Source organism: Artibeus jamaicensis, unplaced genomic scaffold (genome assembly GCF_021234435.1).
Source record: "Artibeus jamaicensis isolate MK-2021 breed Jamaican fruit bat unplaced genomic scaffold, CSHL_Jam_final contig_233, whole genome shotgun sequence".
In the NCBI taxonomy this organism is placed as follows: domain Eukaryota; kingdom Metazoa; phylum Chordata; class Mammalia; order Chiroptera; family Phyllostomidae; genus Artibeus; species Artibeus jamaicensis.
Window position 1 is genome coordinate 64,824,835 of NW_026521486.1, and position 20,388 is coordinate 64,845,222.

General features: G+C 38.0%; 1 protein-coding gene across 1 annotated transcript; it reads left to right on the top strand.

The window, feature by feature from the left end:
- Positions 1-4,073: 4,073 nt before the first annotated feature.
- On the top strand, positions 4,074-18,621 carry LOC119039418 (KRR1 small subunit processome component homolog). Its single transcript, XM_037132160.2, has 10 exons — positions 4,074-4,352; positions 7,670-7,842; positions 9,234-9,368; positions 9,577-9,702; positions 9,795-9,878; positions 10,936-10,992; positions 12,144-12,314; positions 14,266-14,343; positions 14,445-14,538; positions 16,012-18,621. The coding sequence occupies exons 1-10, from the start codon at positions 4,268-4,270 to the stop codon at positions 16,149-16,151; spliced, it is 1,143 nt and encodes a 380-aa protein (XP_036988055.2). The 5' UTR covers positions 4,074-4,267; the 3' UTR covers positions 16,152-18,621.
- The last annotated feature ends 1,767 nt before the right edge of the window (positions 18,622-20,388 follow it).

A 20,388-nucleotide genomic window follows, 5' to 3' on the forward strand; every position in this document is an offset into this window, starting at 1 on the left:
AAATTACAACTAGACTTCAAAACAAATATCAACCTGAACTGTCAGAAAATTGACCTGCTTGAAGTCCAGCAACCAAGCATTTAAAAAAGCCACATTCATCCAGATGGGTAGGAGGGATGGGGACATGGAGACGGGGCAAAGAGGTGCGGAGAAGCTATGTGGCACCGAGAGGTGGCTGAATGAGTCGTCCCACATTCACATGTGGTAGATGAAATTTGGGAGGGATACCTCAGGAGTGAGGCACCCCAGCCCCAGACCAGACCACACAGCCCAGGATTTCAGCACCAAGAAGACAAATCCCTATAACTTCTGCGTGTAAAAACCAGTGGGCTTGGTGTGGTGGAATGAACTGCTGGATTTTCAGGAGACTCCTCTTAAAGGGCCCCCATGAACTTAGGAATTTATGCAGACACACCTGCTCTGGGATTCAGCACCAGGGCAAGACCTGGAAGAGCACCAGTCACATATAGGGAAAAAGTGAAGTGACTGGAAACAGGGTGAGTGCTGGGTACATCTTCAGAAGCCAGGCAGTGTCATTGCCCCCTCTCTGAGCCCTCCCCCCACACGGCCATAAAGCAGTGAAGTGGGTTGCCCTGCTCTGATGATTATCTAAGGCTCCACCCCACACAATTTATGGGTGCCTTCTCTATAATAGACCACATTACTAAGGCAGAGAGTCAAAGCAGCTCTATCTAATACACAGAAACAAGCACAGGGGGGCTGCCAAATTGAGGAGACAAAGATATACAGCTCAAATGAAAGAACAGAACAAAACTCCAGAAAAAGAACGAAACAAAATGGAGATAACCAACCTATCAGATGCAGAGTTCAAACTTGGCCTAGACTCCCAGGTTTCCTAGGCTTTTGTGCAGAACACTTCACTTTTATTGACATTATTTTTCTAAAAGTATATTAATAACATGACTAGTTTAGAACGAGGCTGCTTTATTGTGTTATTTCTTCTTGACTGCAATCACTAGATCCCTATTTTATTATGCAATCACCTGGAGTTAAGAAGGCCCTTATTTTTACAACCATAGTAACTATTATGATTACTGATGCTGATAGATATATGTCGATTTAAGATTTAAAAGCTTACTGTGAGGTCAACTAGAATAGAAAGCAGCTTATGTATGTTTGAAAATAAAAAATATTCAGCTCTATGCATTTGAGGAAACGTGCTCTTGACTGCTTATTAGAAAATAGATTGCTGTGCAAAAATCATTTTTATCTCTGGTAAATGAGTATAAAATATTAAATAAAAAATAAACTACTGCTTATTTGCCCAGTGTTTCTTCTCTTTTTAATAAAAGATAAATGCACTCCCTCCCTGGCATTGTTAAGCCACATCCTGACTTCTCTGCCCATAGCCTTGGGGTTAATTGTGTGGGAATTAAGGAGACTTGTGAGGCCAACTTGTGAGGCCAACTTGCTCTGCATGAGAGGCCACAGAGAGGGAACGTCACAGTCAAAATCGATCTACCTGCTGTTGCTGTGACCCAGGTTTATGTGAACAAACTCTGTAGAGATGGCAATTTTTCTTTCAGTGTTACTTGTGCAATTTCTTGGAATAACCTTGCAGATCTGAGTAAGTGTTTTTATTCAGATTACTAAGGACATTAAAATAAAATGAAATAAACTGTGATAGATTTACAGCTGTACTGTTAGACTTCACATTGTTAAATTGCTGTCTTCTGAAATTTCTCCATACTGAGAGGTAATAGTCAACATTTTTGCTGATTGTCTTTTCATAGATCTCCCTATGCAGGCACACACAGAGAAAGTTTTACGTAGAAAGGATCATAAACCTAATGTTTTATCATGAACACTTGTGTTTAGTCTTTTTCCTACTTTCTTTTTTTTGTCAATATATCCTTCCAAATAGTTTTCATTGTACAATCACATACACATATAATCATATACATCAAATTAATAATTATAATTATTATTATGTCCAACATATACAACAGGGCTGAGTATTTAGAGCAGTGCCTGAAACATTATGGATGCTCAGCAAATATTTGTTGAATAAATTACTGATTTGCTTTATAAAAATAGGATAATTATATGTATATGTAATTTTTATATAATTATTTTCACTATATATAATTATCCCATCTTCCTGTATCTAGCTTTATCACTCAATGCTAGGTATTCTCTCCATATATTTTAATTAATTATTATTAATGGTTGCTTAATATTTCAGGATTATATGAAGGTAACATCAATTTACTTATCTCAAATTGATCATCGAGATGCTTTTTTTGCCACTATAAATAAATAATAGCTAACACCTAATGAGCATGTACCAAATACAAAGCACTTTTTTTTGGCACTTGTTTAAAGTCACTTAGTTATGGTTATTATCTTCGTTGTAGGAAACTGAACTGGGGTGGGTAACAAATTTGCCCAAGCTTATACTGTCAGCAGGCACTAAACTAGTCAATGTGGCTTCAAAGTACCTTTCAATGAACTGCTTCTATACAAGACAGTAACCAACACAATTGTACAGATGTCCTAATGAAATGGTGCTTTACTTCTAGTTGACAGTTTCCCAGGAGCAAAATTATTATGAAATAATATGTATATATTTTATATTGACACATTGCTTTGCAAAAAGGCAGTAACAGTCTACATTTCCACCAGCCTGTATAAGATAATTCTTTCCTCCAACAGATTATCATTTTTTAATATTTTTTTCTTTTTTGCCAATCTGGTGGGTCAAAAGCAATATTGCGTATAGACATGTGTCTCTGGTAGTAATGAGGTTGATCATAATATGTTTATCAGCCATTGGGTTTGCTCTACTGAAAATCGCTGTGTCAGGATTCTCTAGAGAAGCGATATAGAAAGGGTATATTCACATGATTATGAAGTTCCGGGAAGTCCAAAATCTTCAGGGTGGTCCAGCAGGCTAAAGACCCAGAGAAGGGTTACTGGTGCAGCTCAAGTCCAAAAGCTATGAGGTTGAAAACCCAGACCTCCTTGCAACAGAGCTACGAGGTCAGACTGCCTGGACTGGAAGTCTTAATTGTGGCTGAGTTCCTGAAATAAGAATAACAACCTGCTTCATAGGGTTTCTGGGAACACTGAAGGAACTGCTTCACACTTTATAACTTTCACCTGATATTTGTTCTATTACTGGCATTTGTAACTTTTTGAGCAAATTGTAAAACTGTAGGGATGAAATCACTGCCTGTCATTTACAAGGCACAGAGGGTAACAACAAAAATCATGTATTGGGATCTTCTGTCCCTAAGTAACAATCTGTTTTCAACATGTACCTCATAAGAATCTTTTATAGGAGATACACAAGGGTAGATTTCAGATCATTGTTTCCCATGTCACAGATGTGAGGACTTTTTCAAAGACTTTTTCTATTTTGCTGAAAAAATTTTAAAGGGCAACAGTGAGACCAATCATCAACAGAGGTGTTTAGTGAGTCTTTTAACTTTTAGAATAGTAAAAAAGTATAAAGGGTTTTAGTAGTGATGAACTTCACATCTTGAAGTCAGCCATATGCAGTGTTGGGTTGCCTGGGGTTAATTATTTTGGGAGATCTTAGTCTAGATTAAATACTTCAGAAGTGTTGCTTAATTACTGTCCCTCTGGCTAAAAAAATAAATACGAAGACCCTGAGAAACTACCATCAGAAACAAGAACTTTGAAAATTTACCTTCCAAAAAATTATCAATCTTGTTTTAATTTTGGATTTCTCACTTTATAACCCTGGTTTTGTTTTAAGGATTAGAAATAATGCACATAAAGTACCCTGCACAAAGTAATGTCACAGTAATTGATGGTAGCTATTACTGTCACTTCCTGCCATTGAGAACCATATATTCTAGTATTGCCTTCTCCCAATGCCTACCACATAGCTATCATATAAATATTTGGCAACAATGATAGGTTGCACTCTGCGGCCGAACACTGGAGTCAGTCCTTCGAAGTTAGACTGTGGTCAGGGGAAAGTTTACACAAGACCCCTCGCCTGCTTGCTCGCAGTGCTGAACTACAATTCCCAGGATGCATTCGAATTCCGTGGTTGCAGTGCGCCCGGGGGGGGGGGGGAAGCCTCTATCTCTCCCTTGGCCACGTAAAAGAAGAGCTATAATTTGGGAAAATACGCGGTTCTAGTGCAGGCACGCACGGAGACGGCGCAGATCTTCTTGTTTGAGTTCTGAGGCACTTATTTTGAGTAGAGGAAGTTTAGCCGGAAGGATTTAAGGACAGTTCCACTTCCCGTAACACCGGGAGGGATTGAAAGATGGCGTCCTCCAAATTGAAAAAGCAAGCTACAACGGCTGGGAAAAAAGAATTTCATAACCAGAAGCTGAAGCAGGAGAATCAAGGTAAGTCTGTGAGAACCGAAGCCTGGGTTTGGATGTTTAGTTGCGATTGGTTGCTTCGCTTGCTGGGAACGTGTAACCCTGGTTTGAGCCTGTTATCTAGAGTTGTGTACCTGTAATTGCTGGTTTTTAGTATTATTGCCGGACCTACGAAAATCGTCTGGCAGATATGGTGTCGGTCACGTGTTCCTAACTAATCGCTTTTGCTAAGGGACCCCAAAATGAAATTGTTGCGGAATTCGTTTTCTGTAAAATGATGAGGAATTAAGAGATTTTAGGGCGTTGCAAGAGTTGGTGGTGTTGGCTGGACGTCCTCAACAATATGAGGGATGCGGTAGAAGGTCGTTAAGCATTTGAACAGATAATGAAGGAGTGAGACAGATAATAGTGATAAGAAGGAGATAACTGGAGCGTCCAGAACGCTAGTTTGTCAGTTCGTGAAGAAATTTTGAAAGATTTAGTATTCTTTTTTGTTACAATGCTAAAATATTAGACGATACGGCTCCTACTCTTTAAACTGTCTTGCTTTTAAATTGCTCCCCTGTATTGTTTTATGCTGGTTTTATTAAGTATGAGTGACAGGAAGAGCGGCTAAAGAAATAGCCCAGGGCTTCAGCAGTCATACTTATTGAAAGTGTTAAAAACCTCGAACTCTCATTCTATAGGCATTAGAAAGTTATTAAAGGTGTTTTGTTTTTAATTATGAACATACACAGCAGAGTACAGTGTCTGTACAGCTTTCAGACTAAAACCAACACGTGAGAAAGGAGCACTCAGACCACTGAGCGGAGCAAAGCACTGCTCTACCCCAACACCGCTTACAGGCACCTCAGATCATTATGTTCCTTTTCTTCTTAAGACATGAAGTAACCGTTCTAAATCATGTTAATCATTCCGTTCTTTTTCTTCATAATCTTAGCCACCTTTACACAAAGGTGGTAAAGATTTGTGCAATTGTGCGGTTTGATTTTGCCTGTTTTTTTGAATTTTATATGAATGCGACAGGAATGTAGGCATGATTCTGTATCCTGCTTCTTAGGCTTAACTTTGTTTTTGTTATTTAGTCAAGGGCAGTACTTGAAGCTCTAGTCTTTTCTTTTCACTACTATATGATGTTCTCTTGTATGAATATGTGCTAAATTACATTTTCAGTCTACCATTGGTGGATATTTACATTTTTCTTGTTGTTTGCTATTGAAAAAATGCCACTACAAACATCTTTGTATATATCTCTTGGTTTACGTGTTTGAGAGTCTCTCTAGGTTACATACATGGGATTGAAATCCTTGAAGTGTAGGGTATTTTCAGGTGGATGAGAGATCTCATTGCTCTACAAACATAGTATAGTAACACTTGGTGTTATCTAAATTATGAACTTCTGTCATTTTGGTAAGTATGAAATGGTACCTAGGTGGGCTTTTAATTTGAACTTTTCTTATTACTAAAGATGACGTTGCACATCTTTTCACATATTTGGGGGCTATTTGTACTTCATCTATAGTGAAACTCCTTTGTATTTTTTTGCCAGTTTTTCAATTAATATCCATTGAAGTATTTAAATTGAGTAGGGACTTGGTCAGATGTGCATTTTAAGCAATGACCATAGTAAATTTTGAGCGTTATTTTTAGGATACTGAGAAGTGAATGATATATGAAGATTAGCTAGTTCTCTGTGATTTCAACCAGAAATAGCAAAGTGGATGTGAGTGTGAGAAACAAAAGCAGGTTTGTCTGACTAGGGTACTTAACGTGGACTGTACAGATGTGTTTCTCAGACTTTAGTGTGCATACAAATCTCCTGATGAGATTGTTAAAACAGAGATTCTTGGGCCTCGCCCCAGAGATTCAGATTCAGTAGATCTGGAGCGAGGGCCAAGAATTGAATTTCTAACACACTCGTGGTTTATGTTCACACTGCAGGCCTGTGGATCGTACCTTGGAATAGTACTGATGGAAGTTATAGCTGTTGGATTTAAGAGGCTCTTGAAATCCAGAACCAGGAGTTTTAATAAATGATATGCAAGATCATTTATGCCCCTTCAGAGGCATTTTGTCTTAATGAGAGGACTGAATGTCTTTTTTATTTTATTTATTTTTTATTTATTTTGAGAGAGAGAGAAAGGGAGAGAAACATCCGTGTGTGGTTGCCTCCCTAGTGCTCCCAACTGGGGACCTAGCCTGCAACCTAGGCATGTACCCTGACTGGGAATCGAACCTCTTGCCCTTTGGTTCATAGGCTAGCACTCATTCCCCTGAGCCACACCAGCCAGGGCTGAATGTCTTTCATAAAATGGGAGAAATAATACTGGTTTTTCTACCTTTCATAGTTGTCTTGAAAGGTATACAGAAGTAAGGCACATGAAAACTCTTCGGAAAACCCCAAACCCTATACTAGTGGCTATTAACCAAAAGTTTACACCAAAGTATTAACTTAAAAAAAAATTGTTATGCACCCTGGCTGATGTGGCTCAGTGGATTGAACGCCAGCCTGGGAACCAAAAGCTTGCTGGTTCGATACCCAGTCAGGGCACATGCCTGGGCTGCAGGCCAAGTTGGGCCCCCAGTAGAGGGTGAGCAAGAGGCAACCACACATTGGTGTTTCTCTCCCTTCCCTCCTTCCCTTCCACTCTCTCTAAAAATATATAAAGGTTTTTAAAAATTTTATGCACATGCAAATACAGTATATACATACATACATACATACATACACACATATTCAGGTTTTAGTAAAATTTGAAAGGTTACTTATAGTAAAATAGTCTTGTGAACAAAATGGTGTTTGAATCTTCAACTCTTAACACAGTGGACTACAGTGGAAATTCCTTGAGTACCCATTATCTGTCAAGCATATGCTGATTAGTGTGGATCCAAGAGGATCTCTTCCCTTGAGGAACGTTGCTTTATGAGGCAACTGAAATGTGTACAAATAATTTTAGTATAGTATATTGATAATAATGATAGAGGCCTGTTTTTCGATTGTTGAACAATCTAAAAAGCATAGGAAGAGGGCCCTAGCCAGGAGGTTCAGTTGGCTGGAGTGTCATCCCGTGCACCAAAAGGTTGTGGGTTCAGTCTTCACTAAGGGCACATTCCCAGGGTGCAGGTTCCATCACTGGTCAGGGGAGATGGGAGGCAACTGATCCATGTTTTTCTGTTTGTTTGTTTCTGTCTCTCTCGTCAATAAACACATCCCCAGGTGAGGATCTTTTTTTTTAAGCATAGGAAGAAGAAGTGCAAGGCGAGTACTGGAAGCTTATAAATGCATGCATATAAATGTCCAAAAGTAGGTTAAAATCTGATGTGTACATTTTTTCCTGCAGATGAATCAGAACTTCTCACTGTTCCTGATGGTTGGAAGGAACCAGCTTTTTCCAAAGAGGACAATCCCAGAGGACTCTTGGAGGAGAGCAGTTTCGCAACTTTGTTCCCAAAATACAGAGAAGCTTACTTGAAAGAGTGCTGGCCATTGGTGCAGAAAGCACTGAATGAACATGTATGCATATCTTATATATTTCTTTGAGATTTTGTTCATGGTTATACGTTTTAAGTAAGTTTGTACATGTTGGTGGATTATTTTTTTAAAGCACCAGCTAGCGTGATTGGTTAATTTGGTTCCTTAGGTATTTTAAATATCCTGGTTAAGCTTTCTTCTTGTAATCCATTTGTTTTTAATTTTGTGAGTAATAGAATACTTTGAAAAAGTCACATACCTTTAAAATTGTAGGGATTTCATGGACTCTCTGAAACTCATCTGTGAACTCTAAGTTTCAGAATGCCTACTGTGTGCAGTGGTAGTGGCCATGCACCTGTACAGTTTGAGTTGCTTAGTTTTCATTTTAAATGAAAGCTGTGGATGTGCCAGCTTCCCCATTTGTTACTGCTGCCATGCCCAAGAGCAGTGTTTGTTTTTGTTACTCAAACTGTGGGTTGAAATCCGTTAGTGGATCTAGAAGTCAATTTAGTGTCTATAACAGGTCTTTTTAAAAAACGAATGTACCATATGTGGTAAGTATCATTTTATGAAGCTTTTGGTTCATTTATATGTGTGTATATGTATACGGGTGCTAGATTGTAATATAAAATATATTTCTCAAACTGAGGCACTACTCTGGAGTTGTTTGTCCCCATTAGGTATGAGGGCGGCTTGGCAAACTTCAAACAGTGTGTTCCAGCTGTCTATACCTGTCTTTCTGGTTGGACTCTCTGTCTCCCTCACTCTCTCTGGCTCTTGCTCTTACTCTCACTCTCGTAAACTCATAGCAACCCAACCTTATGTTAAATAGTCCATTATTCACTGTGCTGAAATATTCTTCAAAATATGCCCAAATATCAGAAAATAGCAGTGTTACAGGCTTTGTTGAAATCTGGTGCTCTCTACTGAGAGTTGATACATAATTTTCCAAGTATTGCTTCTTTCTGAACCTATGATAATTTGTCTGTATTTAGCTAATTCAACCAACTTGAAAAAAAGTTGTAAAGGGGATTCCTCTGTCACCCTAAGGAGCAGATGATGGATCATAGCTGGGTCCGGGATAGGGAGGACATACAGCTTTATGTTTTTACCTCAGGTCTTAAGTATGGCCTCACTTGGATAGATACATAGTTTTTAACTAGAGTTAATCTCTATTTCAATAAGTACAAAGTATTCTAAAGCCAAGTAAGTATAAATGGTTTCAGTTGTTTGAGTTTCAGTGTATTTTGAGGGATGAAAGTAATCACACATTCTTTACATTAACTACCCAGCTTCTTCAAGGAGGGAGCTAATACAATTTTAGAGAGAGCTTAACTCACAGTAATTAATAGGTAGATTAGGAAAGGCTCTATAATTATCTAAGATTGAGTGCATTTTTAGACAGCTGCTTGTTTGCACTTTCCCTTCTGTAGCACGTTAACGCAACCCTGGACCTGATCGAGGGCAGCATGACAGTCTGCACAACAAAGAAGACCTTTGATCCGTACATCATCATCAGGGCCAGAGACCTAATAAAACTGTTAGCAAGGAGTGTTTCATTTGAACAGGTAAGTTTGCAATTAAAGAGATTTGGCTTTATTTGTGCCAACATTAGAGACAACATATAACACTGCGTCCACCCATCCCTGCCTTCCCTCCTTCCCCCGCTCCATTCTTAAAGTTTTCATTATTCTGCTTAGACACCATTGTGGGCTTTGAAAAGAATGCATTTGTAAAGGATATTGGTGGCACATTTTCTTTGTTTTTTTCCAAAAGGCAGTACGAATTCTTCAGGATGATGTTGCGTGTGACATCATTAAAATAGGTTCTTTAGTAAGAAATAAAGAAAGGTTCGTAAAAAGAAGACAACGGCTTATTGGTCCCAAAGGATCCACATTGAAGGTACTTATTATCAGTAGAAAACCTGAGTGTCTTCCTCTGTCATTTGTTGTCCAGTATATTTCAACTGAATCTCAACTTTTCTTTTGATGTAGGCGCTGGAACTCTTAACAAACTGTTACATTATGGTTCAGGGAAACACGGTTTCAGCCATTGGACCATTTAGAGGCTTAAAAGAGGTTAGAACTACTTACTATCTTTAGTTAATTTTCAGCAGAGAATAAATAATTTGGTTATATTGTTTTATGATTATTGTATTTTTTTTTGAGTGTGCCTTGTTTGATTACCTATTTGTAAATGCTCTTTGCTTCCTGGAATTTGAGGGAGTAGTCACTCCTGGACCCTAACGTATTATAGCCGACCTTTGACAATTACATCCGATTCTCAGTCAGAAGGTCTGCACGCAGTCACTCCTTTCCCTGCAAATTTTAAATGGGTATTTAGGTGCCTCTTCGTCTGTAACACACAGAAAAACATGAGGTAGTCTCCTGTGCTCAAATACTAGGGAATTGAACAGATCTTGTTATTTGCAGGAATGTGTACAGCCAGTAGAAACCAAACTCAAATTTTCTTTTTCTTTAACATATATTTTCTTTTGTTTGAATTTATTGTAATGTTTATTTAATGTTTTCACAAACATTTTGATACTGTTGTCTGGATCTGGCTATGAGGTCTTGCTTCTTCCTTTCCAGGACCTTTGATGGAACTCTGTTAGACCTCAGGCTTGTAAATTACCTGCTCTTTTTCATGGGGCAATTAAAAAACTTAACTACATTAAGTACTTTATAATTCTATAAAGTCTAAATATTTTTACAACAGGCCACTGAGGCCTGTGGAAATTTTCATTTCCACATTAAAACTAAATAAACTGGAACAGGAAAATTAAGTGATTTGCCCATAAAAAGCGGCAGTCTCATTATTTGAGCCCACATTTTCTGACTCTAAATCCAGCCCTCTTTCCCCCTAAATCACCGTCCCAGAGTGTTGTGCTGGTTCCATACGTCACATTCTGGCAGTACAGTTGAGTAACTATTGTCCCTGGGGGAGGTTGACTATTACGAGAGATCTAGGAGCCACTAAGAGCAGCTGAAGGAACTGTTATATACAATTTGATAGCCATTGCCTGGTTGGTAGGATATTTTGCAATATATTTTGCAATACAGTAATCATCTGTCTTCTACCTAGTTCAGTAAAATCTTTATAAGTGACTAATTCATTTTTCTTCGCAAATTTCAGGTTCGAAAAGTAGTCCTAGATACTATGAAGAATATTCATCCAATTTATAATATTAAAGTAAGTGTTAATTATATATCGCTATAATAATAGTCATCATCATGCTTCTTTTAGCTACAGAAACCTTTCTCGAAATTAAATTTTTATAAAAGTCTAATACACAAAACAGATAAAGCAGAACTATTCTGGGTAAATTAGAGGTGGAGTTCAGCTCCCTCAATTCTACCCCATTCCTGTGGTTACTTCCTTGGAAGCTTAGGAGCCCAGGATTGGGGCTCCTAAGTAATACATCACATAGTTCTGGTACAGAGGGCTACAGAATTTATCATGGATGATACCGATTCTGTTTTCTTAGATTGTGACCCCCATGTATTAGATTTAAAGATGTGGTCTTTCAGAATTCTGCCTTTTTCTATTAAATAAAGCCTGGAATATTTCAGATTACATTAAAACCTTTTCTTTTGGTGGGAAGGAATTTAACACTCATTATTTAGTTTACCCAAAATAGCTCTGCATTTTCTCTTTTATATGCCAGCCTTTTGAGAGAGATCTGTCATATCCCTGTGTGTATAGAGCTCATTACTGTACTTGGAAATGTAACCACGGTATAATGAACTGTTTCTGATGGGTATCTATTAAGTGGCCCACTTAGATACAATGAGGTTGAGTTAAAAAGTCTCTATTAGATTGGAGTGGAAGAGCAATTTTGAGGTACATCAGGACATTAAAGAAAGTCATGCGTCTAATGCCTGGTTTGCCTCCTCTAATCTCTATAAAATTCAAACCTTTGAATTTGAGTGGAGAAAGCGTGAGACTATTGGTTTCGCCTGATCATGAGAAAGTTTGCCCTTTTTCCGCTGTGATATTTCAGGTGCTACTGAAAGCTTCCTGCTTGCCGGGAGTGTTGGAGCTCCCCTGCTGTTAAATTGAGTTTTAAGGTTTAAAGAAATAATGGTTGAAAAGCTGAATTAGTCTTTTTCATCTCAATCTATTTTAACAATCCTCAATTTCTTAATGTAAATTGCCAATGGTTTTATGATCCTTGGGTGAAAATCAAGATTACATGTCTTTTTCTTTATGGAATTGCTTTAATCCTACTTAAGAGACTAAGGTAGGATTTATAAGAACAATATTTATAATGTCTTAGTTTGAGAAATGTATGACTTCTGAAATTGAAATTTTTACATTGTTTGTATGTTGCATGACTAAAGACCTTAATGATTAAAAGAGAATTGGCAAAAGATTCTGAATTAAGATCACAAAGTTGGGAAAGATTTTTGCCACAGTTCAAGCACAAAAATGTAAACAAGCGCAAGGAACCAAAGAAAAAAACTGTTAAAAAAGAATATACACCATTCCCACCACCACAGCCAGAAAGTCAGGTCAGTATTGCATGTTGAATTTCATTACATGAGGGGGGACTGTTATAATCCATTTTGTCAGAAACTTCATTGAGAGTGTTTTAGGTGGAATTGCTGTGTGTTTGTGTGTGTTCAAGTATGTAGAGACAAGAAAACTGAACGTAAGTGTAAATAGGCTTATTTTGAGCGACTTGCACGGGGTGGGGGCTTTACATTGTTAGTGTAAACTCTGTCAAGGTGGTCGGTGTCACCTAGGTCCCTGTAGCCACTAAAAAATTCAACGATTTAGCCCAAAATGCTCTCTGTTCTGCTTTATCTTCAGTACTGTGACCATGAGCTATACGACTGCTCCAGTTTTGAAATCTTAAATTCTAATATTAATCTTAAATTCTAATATTACCCTTTTTCCAAGTTATGAATGCCTCTCATTTCATCCACTGTCTTCTGGATTCATTTTCATTCCAAAATTTCCTTTTCCGTCTTGCCCATCATCGTTTTCCTTCCTGCTCCCTTTTCCTTCTGTTCCTCTTAAACTCGGATCAGCCCTACAGTGACATCTTTTCCATAATGTGGTTGCCAAACATGGGTGGGAAAAGTCATACCTTTGGGTTCTTCCCACTACAAATTTATGTTTCCAAGCTCTGATAGGTCCTCAGAATTTTGTGGCAGTTCTGTGAATCCTCTTATTTTCTAAGCACCCTCCTAGCAGAGGACATTGAATTTTATTTTACTGAAATATTTGAGACCATCGGGCAAGAATTCTTCCACCTTCCTCTTCTCTCACCTCCATGTTTCCCATCTGTATCCTTTCTTACCTGCTCTTTTAGTTCAGTCTTCACCTGTCTCCTGAGGGGTCTCGCGGAATTATTCCCTCCCTTGGAAACTCTTCCCTTCCTGCTACTTCTTTGTGCTGAGTGCATGAACCATCTGTTTCTGGGTGCTGTCTTCTCCACTGCCCTATATTTGCAGTTTTTCGAGGAAGGCTTGATGAAAGGTCAAAGGGAAAAGAATGATGATGAAAATTCAACAGCAGAGGTGCTGGATCCTGAGGTCTCCTCTGGAAAGGGAAGGATGTGAAAACAGGAAGGAAGTGGTGGTTGGGGGAAAGGGGAAGGACCCAGTTACTAAACCGCGCTTCCACGGCACCTGCTCTGCTTCTTACGGCCTGTCCTGGGGTCAGTGATTCTCATGTCTTTCTCCCCAACAACTGTACGCTCCTTAAACAGTGATGCCTCAGTTGATTTATTCTGTCACTTATTTGCAAATTATTTAGCCTCTGCATGCCTCAGTTTCCCCATGCATAAAATGGGGATAATGATAATACCTATCTCAAAGAATTATTAATGAGAAGAGAATTAGTAATTGTAAAGAGCTTACACCTGTAAAGAGTTTAGAACATTGTTTTAGACATAATAATGCTGTGTGCATGCAAGATAGATAAATTATCAGTCGACTATATAGTGAATGAATGAGCTATAGCTTTCTCTAGTTAGTGTTCCTTAGTCACCAAATCCTAATAAATCTTGCTTTTCATTTTGCATGTTACTGCCTTTATTCAGGGCTTTTATTACTTCTCCATTTATCTATACCTTGAAAAATGCTACTTTGGTCTCTTCATTCTTCTTAGAAACTTCAGTCATTTCTAAATCATGCCCCACCTCCTTCACCTCACATTCAAGCTTCCTCAGAACTATTTTTCCAGTTTTCCTGTTACACTTTTCTGAGTCATCGACCTTCCACCACAAAAAGCCTGTGTGTATTCAGCAGACACATCGCCTACTTTCCTACCCCCGTGCTTTTGTGCAGGTTTTCCCTTCAGCTTAGAGTATGTTCCCTTCCTTCTTTCTCACTCCCTTAGTGAATTAATCATAGGTTTTTGACCCCCTTGTTTTTACCTCATGGATATTCCTTTCTTAGGAAATGACTGTATCTGCACTATTTCTAATATAATTATAAATACTGATTTTGACAGATCGATAAAGAATTGGCTACTGGTGAATACTTTCTGAAGGCAAGTCAAAAGAAGCGGCAGAAAATGGAAGCAATAAAGGTAAGACTGTCTAGCTTATAACGTTAATTGCTAAGTTCACAAAAACTTGAATTCTTACTTAACTATAAGTTGTATTTTATTCATATATTTTAATAATGTAGGCTAAACAGGCAGAAGTTCTTACTAAGAGACAAGAGGAGAGAAACAAAGCTTTTATTCCACCTAAAGAAAAACCAGTCGTGAAGCCTAAGGAAGGTAAAGCTTGTTTTCCAATTCTTGGTGTGATGGTAAAGTCGGTTACATTAGAAGTAAACCCTCTGTGAATTTATCCATATCTCTTTGAGTGTTAAGAAATAACCTTATCTTCAGTTAATTCACATAGCATTTCATCAATCACTAGTCCGACAGACGAGAGACAACTGAGGTAACTTATAGGACAGTAGCAGCCAATGCCTCCGTTAAGAGCATCCCAGGCTGCTAGCCCTCTCCTGACCTCTGGGTGGGTGGGAAGGACCTTTTGTTTTGAAAGGTAAACAGTGCAGTGACTCTGTAAAGATCAAAGTAAAGCCCTGAGATCCGAGAGCTCTGCCACCGTGTCTCTCAGAAAGAGCTTATCAGAAGTTGTACTTTCTGCTCTTACTGTGATCTGTGGCTTAAAGTTTGATCCTGCATTGTTAACATGGATTTCCGTCACCTCGGGCTAAGGGACACCAACAAAGTATGGCAGGGTTTATTTAGGGGCTATTAGACCGATGCTTAGAGGAAACACTCGTGCCTTCTCTTCTGTTCCTGGTTTCATTTCACTCATCCTCTCCTCTTTGCATGTTCTTTCCATCTAGTAACATTGTGCTTTTTATTCCTAAAGAAACTGCAAAGTGGCCAGTGGCTTCGTGAGGGGAGGGTGTCACTGGCAGCATTGCCCATGACCTTTTGGTCACAGCCAGATATAGCACGACTATTTGCCATAGTGTCTTACATGTTAGTGTTAACTGCAGTAAAAATACTATTCTTTATAGAACGTCAGTTATGTAAAAGAAGTATCGCAGGCATTCTATTTCCAATTTGTAGGATACGTCAGTCAGGCACTTTGAAGGTAGTTCAGTAGCTAGTTTCATCTCGGTTTATTAGGGTTAAAAATGTAGCTATTCCACTATAGTGAGCCCTTTAACTCTGCTTCTCGAGTTGCTGGGTAGTTTGTATGATATTTTATCTTGTGAATTATTAATGTTCTAAATACTGTTCTTTAAATGGTAAGGAAATGTTGCAATTTTTTTGTTGCTCTTTCAAGCTTTGACATTGATTAAATGGTTAAATTCTATTAGGGGGACTTCTAAATACTTTCAGATTATCGTTTTTACAAAATTTTACATTTACATTACATTTTACATTAGGTCATTCATTGAACTAATGAATTTGGGAAAGTTAAATTTGCAATTAGTTGAAATAGCTAAGTTATAATGCCCTTTTCATGTATACTTTCATTAATGTATTTTTACAGTTTCTTACACCAGCCAGTGCTCTTAAAGTATTTTAAGATTTTTTTTTTCTTTTAAAGAAATTTCTAACTTTCCTTTAGGCAGATGGCAGGTGTTTTATATTTTAAACATGACCTGCCAATTATAACAGTATTCTGAAGTTATTGTCCTAAATACATGTTCTTTATGTTATATTTGGTAAATACCTAAAGATTACATATTTTGTGTTATATTGTGTTTTTAATTTGTCTAGCTCCTACTGAAACTAAAATTGATGTGGCTGCCATCAAGGAAAAGGTTAAGAAAGCAAAGAATAAGAAACTTGGAGCTCTTACAGCTGAAGAAGTTAAGCTTAAAATGGAATCAGATGAAAAGAAAAAGAAGAAAAAGTAATACATAAAAACAATGAACTAGAATTTATTAAGATACTTCCTTTTGTAAAGGACTTTGACATACTAGCACATTAGTTGCCTTAAGTGTAAGAAGTAATACCCTGATTACTTTTTTCTGAGTTTGTTTTCTTTATAAGAGTGTTTATATATACTGCTATTCTTTATAAATGATGTTCTTTGTGTGTTTTTTGAAAAATTTTATACTACAGAGTGGTATATATGTCTTTGTATACATTGTACCTAATCTGTTCCAGGCAGGCTTGGTCTAGCATGATTTTAGGAGTAATTCTCTAGGTCGTTTATATAAAGGTTTTTGTAACGTGGCTGTTGTAATTATCCATCAAATTGAATGTGTGATGACATTGGTTAGTCTTTAAATACAGGGTGGGGCAAAAGTAGGTTTATAGTAGTCAGTACGTGAAGCAGAGTTTATTCTTGTATTATTTATTAATTATTGTATTATTTTTCATATGAATAGCTATAAACCTTCTTTCACCCCACCCTGTATAACTGTGTCCCAGCATTTGGTTTTGAAGAAAATAAATTCAGATTTTTCAGTGCTCTCTCTACTGATAAACAAACATTTAGGTTTACTCCTTCTTGTAATCTTATTTTACATTTCGTTCCAACATTTAACAACCCATAAAGCCAAAAAAAAAACCCCTGAGGCTTATTAAGTCATATTCCTTAATTACTGTTCTATTCTGCATATGGGGAAGTAGAAAGACACCAAATTGCCAGTGGGTAAAACCAGATATTCAGAGTTGAGTCAGCATGCAACAAGTTATATGGAAATGTTTTACTACTGAAGGCCGGTGGATGGACTTAGAATCGCCTGAATCCAGCTGGCTCATTTTGCGCTACTGAAAGGCACAGCTGTGGCAGCCTGAAAACAGTGCTTGTCCGTGGAAGAGTGGAGAGCAGACATGAGCTTATCCTGCAGAGTTAGGATGTGGCACAGCTGCTGCTTTGGGTTATGGCTTCACTGCAGCAACATGGCTGTTTTTCCTGGAATGTTTTAAAATTAGAAATACACCCAACTGTATTTTTTTTAAATGTTCTGTAATTTTATTTCTTTTCTTTTTTTTTTTTTTTTTTAGATTTTATTTATTTATCTCTAGAGAGGAAGGGAAGGAGAAAAGGAGAGAAATATCAATGTATGGTTGCCTCTCGTGAGTCCCCTGCTGGGAACTGGCCCACAACCCAGGCATGTGCCCTGACCAACTGTAATTTTTAAAAAGTCCTATGTACCCCTGGTTGGTGTAGCTCAGTGGATTGAGCCTGAGCCTGCAAACCACATGATCGAGGATCGATTCCCAGTCAGGGCACATGCCTGGGTTGCAGGCCAGTTCCCAGCAGGGGACACGAGAGGCAACCACACATTGATGTTTCTCTCATTCTCTCCTTCCATTCCTCTCTAAAGATAAGTAAATAAAATATTTTTTAAGTCCTATGTAAATGAGTTTATAAACTTTTTTCTAGTTTGTATTAGTCCAGAAGAACTAAATGAGGCTATTTATCCTTGAACAAAATGGTAATCAGAGCACTCAGTATTGGTATTGGTGAACTGACAATGAGAGCTATATATCTATTACACAAAGACCGTATCTTGCCATGAATAATGTGCACTTTATTGCCCAAATTTTTGAGGGAAAAATAAGGACGCACATTACACATGGGTAGTACCTGAAATACCTTGTATCTGGTCTTGTGTTTCGTGATTATTTGTTACATAAAATTTTTTGTACCATAATATGTTCAAAAATAAATTCCTTTGTAATACAAAAAACAAGTATCTAAATATAAGCAAATAATTGAATTAAGAGATTTTTTTTCCCTCAAAGTTTAGGCCAAAGGCATGGGTGCACATTATACACGGGAGCACATTATAAACAGCAAAATACGGTGTATCAGTCAGTCTGGATATGCAGTGGTAGTAAGTAACCTGTGAAGCAGACATACAGTATCTTCTTAGACGTTATTCCTCATAATGCAGTAACATAATTCACCAAGACCTTAATGAAACGAGATTTGTATACATGTGTGCGACTTAGCCTTGCTGTGGGCTAGCTATAAAGTCAGAGAAAAGGAGACAAAAAGAGTAGTTCTAAAAAGCCAAGTTTCGAATTATAACCATTTACTGTTGCTTTGGCTTCATTGCAGTGATTTTCAATGGTTCTTTTTAAAGCAACATTTTGTGTAAACTTCATATACAAACTTTATATATCACTACTGTAAATGGAAAGTCATTTTATGTACCATATCTAGCAGATAATGAATACAATTAAAATTAAATGATTAGAATTTTAAAATAAAGAATTAAATATTAGTGGTACTCAGTATGAACAATTATTTATTTTAAAAATTTTTTTTTAGATTTTATTTTCTTAAGTAGCATAGATGGTAGGTAGAAAATAGGGGGAGGGCAAGAATAGTATGGGAAATACAGAATCTAAATTAGAACTTGAGACACGTGGTCATAAACTAAAGGGGGGAATGGTGGGGGAAGGGGTGTGCAGGGTGGAGGGGAGTGAAGGGGGGAAATAGAACAACTGTAATGGCATAATTAATAAAATATATTTTAAAATATATTTTTAAAAGATTTTATTTTCTTTAGAGTGTAAGAGAGGGAGAGAAACATTGATGTGCAAGAGAAACATCCATCACTTGCCTCTCACATGCCCCCAGCAGGGGACCTGGCCTGCGAACCCAGGCATGTGCCCTGACCAGGAATCAAACTTGTGGCCTTTTGGTTTGCAGGATGACGTTCAATCACTGCACCACACCAGTTAGAGCAATGTGAGCAATTAATTAAAATACCTTTCTGAAAATAAGTTCCTCTGATAGAAGAATGGTCAGTTAGCAATAAAGAGACAGTGGCATCTCATCCATTCCAGTATGTCATCAAATTATGGACAGGGCATGTGGCAGTCATAAAGGCATAATCACTCCTCTCCTTCCACTGGGCTGTATTCAGAATGTGGCCTTCAGAGCACGGGAAAGAGAACCCCACATCTGCCTTAGACTTCTTGAGACTTTGTCATATTTTGCAAGCCGGTTCCACTCCAGCTGCTGTCGGATTCCTGTGCTGGAACCAACAGGGAGCTGCCCCTCCGAGCACTGCGAGCACCCCTCATCATCATACTTGTCTCCGGGCTTTTTCTGTCGTCCGTCACTGCGAAGATGCTGCTCCTTTAACTTTTCTGGGCACTTACGTCCACAAAATCAAGAATGTGATGTGCCACTTTTCCTTACATACATAGTGTAAATGGTAAATGTCAACTTGACTGTTGAGACAAATACACCCATGCACTAGCTAAAACCTTCCCGAGTACCATCCAGCACGCCCAGCACATTTCACAAAACCGCCCTGACTGGCCTCCATGGGGATCTGTTGAACCTGCCAGCAGCATCTAGGAGACCACAGAGGAGTTTTTCCCCCAGTGTTTGCCATGATTTGTCAGAGCTGGACTCTGAATAAAACTTTTATCCTCTAATTCTTACCCCCGTGCAAGTTAGCATGTGTTTCCTCTTCATCTTTCTTAAGAGCCCAGAGCCCTTTTATTGTTGGACTAGAGTCTTTAGTTTTCTGAATTTTATTCCACAAGAGTAGACAGCATCTCAGGTGGGATCTCCTACATCAAAATCCAAAACTCCATCAGTATTCTTGTCATTATCATTGTGTTACTAATTATCTAAATTTTTTTAAAGGAACGGTGTTTTTTGGGTTTTTGTTTGTTTGCTTGTTTTTTGTTTTGGGGAAACATTCACTCTACTAGTGCTTATCTGCCAACCAGAATAGGAACCTTGGCTGCAAAGGTGAATTAAATCGGCATAACTCCTATCTGCTTGGAATTTAGTCTAGTGGAAAAGACAGACAACAAGCCAATGGCAACAATTAAATTACTTTTTATATAATTTAATTGTCTCAGTTTGAACTACTGATTTTAATTTTTTTATCGATTCATCTTTGGAAAGAGAGAAACATCCATTTGTTTCACTTATTTATGCATTCATTGGTTGATTCATGTAGGTGCACTGACTGTGAATCAAAACCGCAACCTTGGCGTATTGGGACGACACTCTAACCAACTGCACTACTGGCCAGGGCCTGAATCACTGATTTTAAAGAAGCAGATAAGGATTGTTCATGGGCATAAAAATATTAGCTAGAAATTTGGGTATAAAAAAATAACACCGAAGCACCAAGAGTAGACTCAAGATGTGGGATTACAAGA